At 46.4% G+C, this 9,341-nt stretch overlaps 1 protein-coding gene across 3 annotated transcripts; it reads right to left on the bottom strand.

The window, feature by feature from the left end:
* Window positions 1–1,785: 1,785 nt before the first annotated feature.
* FST (follistatin) lies at window positions 1,786–7,827 on the bottom strand. 3 transcript variants are annotated; one of them, XM_063086352.1, is made up of 6 exons: window positions 7,736–7,827; window positions 5,715–5,906; window positions 5,038–5,256; window positions 4,470–4,694; window positions 3,570–3,800; window positions 1,786–2,835 (listed from the first exon to the last, which is right to left on the bottom strand). In XM_063086352.1, exons 1-6 carry the CDS (start codon window positions 7,818–7,820, stop codon window positions 2,753–2,755), a joined length of 1,035 nt encoding a protein of 344 aa, XP_062942422.1. In that variant the 5' UTR covers window positions 7,821–7,827; the 3' UTR covers window positions 1,786–2,752. The 3 variants fall into 3 exon arrangements, with proteins under 3 accessions (XP_062942422.1, XP_062942424.1, XP_062942425.1); XM_063086354.1 differs by having other exon boundaries at window positions 3,570–3,797; XM_063086355.1 differs by having other exon boundaries at window positions 2,749–3,105.
* Between the last annotated feature and the right edge of the window lie 1,514 nt (window positions 7,828–9,341).

Genomic DNA, 9,341 nt, shown 5'->3' with positions numbered 1-9,341 from the left:
TAGACTTTTTTGGGTCATAGTTGAAATTCTAACAGTAGTCTAATGATATTAATCTAATTTTAATTTTAAAAGAGACTTGTATTTTTTGGTACTAATTAGCCTGCTGCAAGATTACTGGAAAAGTAGGGAACTCCAGGAAGGAAAATGTAACACTGTCTGGTGTTTAAGAGGAATGATTGATGCTGACAAATATGTAGTAAAAATTCTAAATAAATAATCTGGATGTTGTTTAAAAGACAAGCTGTTGATTTTATCACTCCCCTTGCCAAGAAACACATCGGTGCCTGTTAAATTTGACATTTTTACTCTGATCAGCAATGACAGCTTTAAAGCACCTGTAGCATCCCAGGACCCAGTAACAAATCAACACTAGGAAGGGCCGTGAAACCATATCTGCGCGGCCCTCTCTCCTTTACTGAGAGCCTCACTCTAGTGGCAAGCCAGTAGCTCATCTGCACCGAAGACGTTACAACTCTCGACTTCTTGTCTTCTTGCTTTTAATGGCAGCCTGTTTGTTTCCTGTACCTCCCTCTGAGAGCCCAGGGCTGAAATGCAACAAAACCCTACTGGCTCCTAATCATTATACAAACTCTGCCTACTGAAGAGGCTCCTCTGCCTCCACCAAATTTCTTACTTGGTGATCATAGTTGAGCCAATGGTCTCTAGTGATAATTTAAAATAATTATTCATATTGAAGAGGGTTTCCACAAAAGGGATAAACTTTTAAAACAAACTTGAGTTGTGGTCTTTAAAAGAAAGAACATATTTATTTGTTTAGCACTGTTGGTAATATTGACTGTTTTTTGATCTTTCCCTCTCAGTCCCAACCCTCACTTCTTTACATCCCGCATTTCTTTGATATTTTTAATATACTTAGGCTTTGAATATGTATCACACAATGAATTGAAAACTTATGTTGATGATCTAGTTATGTATTCCTTTGGATTACAATGTACTACAGGGACCACTGGTTGATGCCCTCAGTGCCATTCTTAGGCTCTAATAGTGTCTAACATAAACCACGAGATATTGACACACTTTCTCTTATGTTGACAGTGTCATTACTTAATCCCTGTGAACCACGGACATCATTGTGGAAATTCACCTCCACCCCCATGCCTCACTTCACCAACTCCTTAGAATTCCAACACTATAATGACTATTTCTGCAGTTGATATTGTGATTTCTAGAATGTGCTTGTCAAATATTACCAGTCTGTTTTCACTTTTCCTTGTAATGTGTGTTGCTTTTTTAAAGATCTAAGATCCTCTTTATTTAGATGAGGAAAGTAGGACATAGGGTGTCCTTGGCTCTGGCGATTAGCTTGCAACCTAAGGACAGCTAAGATGGTGTTTTTAAAGAGGAAACTTTAGGCATGGTATATTGTAGGGATGAACCTCCATCTACAATCTTCCTTCTGTTGTTAGTGATAGGTATATGTCACTCCTACAAGGAGCTGCTGGTCCTGAGATCCCTTTATCTTTCAAACTCCACTGAGGTGATTTATAACTTACCTCGCTTTGGAGTTTCTACTGCCCTGACCATTTAATTTCAGTGCTAAGTATATTCCTCAGCAAATGTATCATATACATTTTTACTAAAAAGCCCAAACAACTTCTTTTGCATCAACAGGAATTGAGACCGCTGGCTTTTTAAAATTTTTTTATTTTTTCACTCATCATTTATTTACAAATACACATTATAACTTTTATATACATTGCACATTTACATGGTAGAAAAGTACAAAACTATATATTTAAATGAATTTATATTTAACTTGCCATGTTTGAAAATATAAAATTGCATCAGAAAAAAGTATTATGAAAAGCAAGAAACTTGAACTGATAAAGCTTTGATATAACTTTTAGTGACACATTGGTTGAAAAAGAACTAATTTAAAAGGTACAGCCAACTAGCTTAAAGAAAACACGTAACAAAAGGTTGAATGTGTAGACTTCGCCTTCTTTTAGTTTCCTGACACCCACATCACTCCATTCTTTGGATCTGTAACATCTTAAAAGTATATTACTAGAATTATAACATTGCTATCATCCCCTCTCTCACAAATGTCTTCATCATAACAAGAGAACTGAAGTAGGAGTTTCCCCAAAGATGTATATCCTCTGTACCTTATATTTGAGTCAAAAGTTATAATGCCTTTTGGTCAGTCAAGATTCCTTGTAAACAAAACCCGAGGGATCATGTATGTACAGCTCAGGCAGCAGAGAATCCAATAAATAAACATGACAGAAACTGACATGCAAGTTTGTTAAAAGTGGAGAAGAGTCTAACAATAGTGAAATAAAGGGAGACAGATGAGTGAGTGAATAGTAAGGAATGGACTTAAATGGTTTACAAAAAAAAAAGCTTTTACTTTACAAGCAAGAGACCTCACAATAAATAACAACTGCTCTTCCTTTCACGAATAAATTTCTTCAAAAACAAGGTGTACAGTCAACCAGACATTTAATGTATAAATTATAAAACATGACACAGTATAAATAAATGTCTACAAGTCTCAACTATGGGCCTCATCCAGTAGACCTCACAATGACTGCCTCTCCGTGTCCAGTGAGTAACAAGGTGGCCTGGGAGAGAGCTTTAGAACAAAGGTCCTTTAATGTATAGTTTTCCCCCCAAATAAATAAGCATACACTTATTTACAGTATGGACAATATATTTTTTCTTTTTTCTTTTTCTTTTCTTTTTTTTTGCCCAAAGGCTATGTCAACACTGAACACTGGTGGAGGGTTTACCACTCTAGAATGGAAGATATAGGAAAGCTGTAGTCCTGGTCTTCATCATCTTCCTCTTCTTCAGTGTCTTCCGAAATGGCTAGATGGGGGAATACAGGGGAGCTGTTGTTTAAATATGGACAACAACAGCGCAGAAGCAGCTCAGTGTATGTTTTCAAAGCCCTCTGATACAGCCATATTACAGCGTTGCATTTTTATGTGACTTGCAGTGAGATGCTTTTTTTTTGTTTTTGGCATCTGCTGTTATGCAATAAGTTTAAATTTTTTTTTAAAAAAAACCATAATCTATGAAGTCAAAAACTGCAGAAAGTTCTGAAGAATCAATGGCTCAGGTTTTACGGGCAGATTCCTGAAATTAGATAAAAAGCGCTCTTGTGTTCTAGATATAACTGCTTTGGGTCCTTAATTCAGAGTTAGTAGAGGCAACTGCTAAAAGCAGCAGTCATATGTGATAATATAAAGCTGTCTTCGGAAAAATACCCCAAAAACTTTTGAAGCAGTTAGTTTAGATTCAAGTGTTAATAAAGCAAACAGCAAAGCACACTACTAAAGCAAAAGAATTAGGGGCAAACAACTGGAAATAGGTTTTTAGAGGCAACACCATGATGATGATCATTGGATAAATCCTAACAGCCAGTAAACATTGGAGAGAGTTTTTCTGTGGATCGTTGAGTTGCCGGTGAAATCTAGCAGCTACCTAACTTAAACAGAAACAGGCTTATGTGGGAAGGTTTGCGTGCTTTTTAAGTGTACATTCCCTAGGGCTTGCCTGGGAAAGCCTTAAATGGCAGCAAGGTTAAAAATCACACTTACAGTTGCAAGATCCAGAGTGCTTTACTTCCAGCAGCACACCTGAGGAGCAGGCAGCTTCCTTCATGGCACACTCGCTGGCATAAGTGGCATTGTCACTTGCACAGACAGGCTCGTCCGACTTACTGTCAGGGCACAACTCATCACAGAGGGAACACCGGCCTCTGCCAACCTTGAAATCCCATAAACATTTTTTTCCACCAGTGCACTGGATATCTTCACAGGACTTTGCTTCTAGGATATAATAGATCCGTGATGAGTAAACTGATTTCCCTATTCTTCCTTTGCTTCCCTTTCTCTAGTCCCGTATCAATAAACTATAATTCATATCTCATTACTTACTAATGAAGGTAATGGAGATATTACACAAAAAGGCTTGCTAATAAAATTGTAGCTCAATCTCCCCACCCCTCGTTTCTTACATACTACATTAGTGCGTAAAACCAGTATTTTTTGGAAGAGGATTTCACAGTATTCTTGAGTTAAATAACTATCTTATTTCCCAGAGTGGGGTCTTTTAAAAAAAGAAAGAATTCCATCAATTACCAGAATCTGATAGCAGATTTTAGGAACTGTTAAGTAATTATTTTTTTGCTTCCAGCAAGTCTGGCACTTAAAAAAAATGTGTAAAATTGAGTTCTAAGTTTGCTAAGATGGAATATTGTGTACTGCTTCTTGCTGGTATTTGAATATATACATTAATGCTTTCAGAAGACAATGGTTTCCAGGAGGAATGTTGTGGTCATAACAGTTTACCCAAGCTGGAGGGTGTTCCTCTGTCTGGTGAAAGTATGTATTTGGGAGGCCTTGGGCTTTATTTATTAACCCCACAGTTTTAACACTGGACCTAGTCTTTTCAATACTCCGTTTTTTCTTTTGTCTTCCTCAATCCAGAATACCTACTGATACACTTTCCCTCGTAGGCTAATCCAATAGATCTGCCCAGCAGGCAGGTAGCTTTTCTCAGGTGGCAGGCACTGGAGTAGGTCACTCCATCATTTCCACAGAGATATTGCTCAGAGGAGGTGGGCTCTGGGCAAATCCGATTACATGTCACACAGTAAGCATTATTGGTCTGGTCCACCACACATGTGGAGCTGCCTGGACAGAAAACATCCCGACAAGTCTCTGAAACAAAGAGGGAAACACATTAATGGTCACCTTCTGGTCCTTAGGGGGTGAACATTTGATATTATCAAGGAAATGATAAAGCTGAAGCATCCAGCTTTCAAAAGGTACTTTGGGAGCCCTGTGATTTTTAAGAGAAAATCTGACTCTAGGTTGTTCTCTTCAGCTTTCTTAATAAGTCTTTAGAAGTTAGAAAAGAGCTCCTTTATTTGATATCACTATTATTATTGTTAGGCTCTCTTACTGTGGACTGTACCATCCCCCAAGGTCTTCCAGGGGCTCCACCTCAGGTACAAAGCTGGAGGAGGGGGCTGGGGTCTTGCTCCAGAAGGGTAGGACCTACTTTTACATTTGCCTTGGTACTGGACTTCCAGTTCTGGCTGCTCTTTACATCTGGCCTTGAGGAGTGCACATTCGTTGCGGTAGGTTTTCCCGTCTAGCCCACAGACAGGACCCTTCCAGGTGATGTTGGAACAATCTGGGGCACAGACGCAGCGGGGTTTGTTCTTCTTGTTCATTCGGCATTTTTTTCCGGGTCCACAGTCCACGTTTTCACACGTTTCTGTGAGTTGGAAAGAGGCATGGACTAAAACCAGGGGCAGACAGCCTGCAGTTCAGCCAAGAGGGCTGCGCGTGCCTTGCGCAATCGTGCAGCCCTGAGTTCCTGAGTCTGCGCTGGAGGGGCCCAGGCTCTCTCCTAGACGACTAGTAGGGAGCGAAGGGCTGGGGACCGTGGGCCGTGCCCCAATCCCAAATCTCTCTCAAGGAGTGCAGGATGGCTGGCTTCACTTCCACACTTAGCTCAGAAGTCTTGGAACCTCTGCGGACCTTGTTTTGTCAGCAGCCTGTAACAGGCAGGATTCGGACCAAAAGTCTTACCCAGCTGAGGCGGGGGGCGGGGAGGTAAGGGGAGCCCGGGAACAAAGCTCTCCTAGTCCCAAACCCCAGCCATGGAGTGGGGAAGCTGAGGGTAAGACGCCCTCTACTGAGGGCCTGCAATTTGGGGAGGAGGAGTCCTACCTTTACACGGGATGCAGTTGGGGGCGCCCCCGTTGAAAATCATCCACTTGAAGAGCGTGTTGTCATTCACGTCCTCCTCGGTCCACGAGGTGCTCAGGCGGCCGGTGCTGCAGCACTCCTCCTTGCTCAGTTCCGTCTTGTACAGGACCTGACATCGGCCGTTCTTTGCTTGGCGGAGCCAGCAATTCCCAGCTGTGAAGAGACAGGGGTGGAGAGGTGGAAAAGTGGACAGCGGGGTAGGGGGAAGGAGGCAAGAGAAGTAGCCCCGGCGAGGATGGGGAGGGGGCGAGTGTGCAGGAAGGAAAGAGACAGATGGGGGAGAAAAACGGAAAATAAATTGAAGGGGGTGCAGTGGTGACGAAAGGGAGGTGGGGGAGTCCTGATCACAGACGTGGGAGGTGGGAGAGGGGGAGATAGGGCGAGAGGGAGAAGCTAGAGCGCCCCAGCCATATCAATGTCAGTTACCAGTGACCCAGACACAACACGTGCAGCTTGCATTGACTTTTACTAGACTGTTTACTTTTATTCGTCCCATTTCATAACCTGCAGCGACTCGAAGAGCAGATGAAAGAACCTGACAAAAACAGGATGCGATGGATGTTTTTACATGTTGGTTTCATGTAGTCGGTACGGGAATTATTTGTGACAGGGGTTAAGAAAAGTAGGAGAACGTGAGAGAGAGAGAGAGAGAAAGAGAGACCGAGAAAGACACACTCGCAGGAACAGATCAAGCAAAAGGCACTTGTGAAAAAATGAAAGCAAAAAAGCAAGCCGGCCCAGCCCGGCGCTACCCCGCGCGGCCTCAAGGCGCAGCCCGCCCGACGGGCCCGTTTTGCAATCCGCCAGACCCGGAGAACGCCCGCGGCCACCGCGATCTTTCGAAATCTCCAAGGGTGCTTTCCCTGGCGCCCACGTCCCCGGCACCCATGCAGCGACTCTACCCTAAAGGCGGGCAACCCAGAGTAGTGCCGTGCAGACGGCGACGGGCAGTGTCCAGGAGGGCAGTTTACAAAACACTTAACATGTGAACGCTAAAGCAGGGAAAGTGACACGTTGAAGGGGGGGAGGCTTCCTACCACTTCATGGTTATATACACCTACCTCGTATCGTCCAATAAATCTTTTCAAGTAATTTCTGCCTCTTCCCCCTTTTTAATGTTCGAATTTTGTTGAGAAAGACTTCCCATGAATCATCAAATATGACTTTAACAAAAATTGGACGGCAAGCTGCTACTATTGATATTTTTAAAATTCTGCCCAAAGAATAATTGAAATACACAAATCTATTTTTAAAAGACAAACTTGAGAAATTTGCTCTTAATCCATCTCAGAATTTGAATCAGTTGTGGACTGCTCACTGTTTTACAGAAAGTTAAGAGTCAGAGGAATGAGGGGAAGGGGAAAAAACCGTAAAGTACCTAAAACACTCCGGGGTAATAATTTGGCCCTTTTTTTTTTTGCGTGGTTGGGGGAGGGGGTTGGAAGAAACACTCACTAGTCAGAAATCTACTTCCCTCTCAAATTTTCAGCACCCACATTTCCAAGTTTGGGCAAAGTTTCTGAAAACACGTCCCCCAGCCACCGAAGAAAACTGTCTCTCTCCCCCACCCACCCCCAGGTCATTTTTTAAAGTATCCAAAAGATGTGGGAGGGAGAGAGGCTGATTGCAAATGGGTCGACTGAAATCTCCAGGCTATTGATGCTTGTCCCCTTCTTCAGAGCCAAACTGGGGAGATAACCTCTCAAGTCATCATGGCCAGAATTTGGAGCATCTAACCCTAACTACTAAGAGAGACTCCAGCTCACTCCCTTGCCTTTTTAAGGATAGCCGAGCTCCAAACTCCGCTCCCAGTCCTAAAGTGTCACTGCGTTCAGTTTTCCCACTCCTCTCCATCCCGGAGTCGTTCAGTGGGTTCAACATCTCCTGAGAGTCGTGTAGCACGGAGCAGACCCAGTGGAGACGAGAAAAGTAGAAGCCCCTGCCCTCCGCCGAACCTCCCCAGCGCATCTCCCCACGCTTACCCTGGGCGCTGCGGTCCTCCATAAACTGGCAGAGCAGCAGCAGCAGGAGGCAAAGCCCACCGGGCTGGTGCCTCGCACGGACCATCCTGGGGCAGGCGCGGGCGAGGAGCGCGGCGGCGCGGGGAGCGGGCGCGGCGGCGGGTGGCTCGGGCGAGCGGCGCGCTTCGCAGAGGCGAGCGGCGGAGGGCGCAGCGATCCCGGCGCAGCCCCGCGCTCGCCGCCGGCCGCCCGCGCGATTCAATGGACGTCAGAAGCCGGGCGCAGCCGCGCTTTAAATCTAGACGGGGGTCTCCGCGGTTTGCGGTGGGCGGTCTCCCAGGGTGTGGGGCTGTGGGAGGGCGGCCGCGGCCGAGGGTGTGCGCGGCTCCTTGGGGGTGGGGAGCTTTTAAAAGTTCAGTGTGAATCAGGTGACATTTCCCACCTTCTGGAAACCCTTCCCAATTATCTGTCGGAGGTGCCCGAAATCAAAGCGGCAGGAGGGGAATCGCCGAGTTCTTATTTGCGTAGGAGCGAGAGGGAGGGGGCAGGCGACTGGGGCGGGGGGTGGGGGCGACGCTTCGGGGGTGGGGAGTGGGGAAGAACACCCACTTCAAGTCCTGCACGCCGCCGCTCGCAGGCAGCGCCGGCGGCCCGGGGTGGCGGGTGTGTGTGTGTGTGTGTGTGTGTCTGTGTGTGTGTGTGTGTGTGTCTCTGTGTGTGTGTCTCTGTGTGTGTGTGTGTGTGTCTGTGTGTGCGCGCGCGCGCGAGAGAGAGAGAGAGAGAGTGAGAGGGAGGGCGAGGTTGGGGCGCAGCGCGGGGAACCCGGGAGTTTGTCTCTGCCCTGCCGCTCCTCCGATCCAGAAAGACTTTGCAAACGTCCGGAGAGCCCGGAGCTGCTCAAGTCTCCCGCTCAGGGTCGGGTCGGAACGCGCCGGGCCGTTTCAGGCCCCCGCAGCCCGGGCACGGGACCCGGCGAGGTTTTGTGTCTGGGTCTGTGCGTGCTTGGCTTTGCGGCCACCTCCCCAGCCCAGAGCTTTGCTAAGAACCCCGGCCCTGGCACCTTCCACCCTGGCCGCGCGGTGCCGGAGACGGGGCCCTTAGTCTGGACGAGTCAGAGGCAGACAAAAATGTTTAACACCTCAGGCCCGGCCTCCCCCGTCACAGTCTCGCCCTCTCCTTTTCTTTTCTCCCCTTTCACTTCGGCGCGTCTGGAGTCTCAGCCTGGAGCGGGGGCGCCGACGTAGGCGGTCTGCCCCCCCTTCCCCGGCTCGGAGACTCCCCAGTTTCTGTCCTGTGTGTCTCTGTCTGTCTCTCCCAGTCTCAGCTCGGATCTCTCTCTCTCCCCCCCCACTCCCCCCCCACACGGTTCGCGGAATAAAAAAGATTGCAACATCGATAATGAACTTCTGTAGCCTCAGTTTATTAAGTACAGTGCCTGGCATTCTTCGCTGAAAGTTGGCGGGTCTCTCATTTATAACATTTTTGGCACCGCTGAATGAAACTGAGGAGGCGATATTTCCTTTTATATAAAACGATTACTTCACGGAAAATGCTATATTGTTTATTCCAAAGCTGCCTTTTTAATTTCTATTCTTTTCGTTTCTGAAGCCCGAAGGACAACAGACAG

Source organism: Cynocephalus volans, chromosome 2 (genome assembly GCF_027409185.1).
Source record: "Cynocephalus volans isolate mCynVol1 chromosome 2, mCynVol1.pri, whole genome shotgun sequence".
NCBI classification, from domain to species: domain Eukaryota; kingdom Metazoa; phylum Chordata; class Mammalia; order Dermoptera; family Cynocephalidae; genus Cynocephalus; species Cynocephalus volans.
The sequence above is the reverse complement of the archived record's forward strand: the minus strand, read 5'-3'. Positions and strand labels throughout refer to the sequence as shown.

What these genes read in the sequence shown, in the direction of transcription:
- FST (XM_063086352.1), bottom strand. Translation starts at nt 7,820, where the DNA reads ATGGTCCGTGCGAGGCACCAGCCCGGTGGGCTTTGCCTCCTGCTGCTG. An exon ending in GGAGGACCGCAGCGCCCAGG is followed by an intron (nt 5,907 to 7,735) that starts GTAAGCGTGGGG and finishes GTCTCTTCACAG; the next exon opens with CTGGGAATTGCTGGCTCCGC. An exon ending in CAACTGCATCCCGTGTAAAG is followed by an intron (nt 5,257 to 5,714) that starts GTAGGACTCCTC and finishes TCCAACTCACAG; the next exon opens with AAACGTGTGAAAACGTGGAC.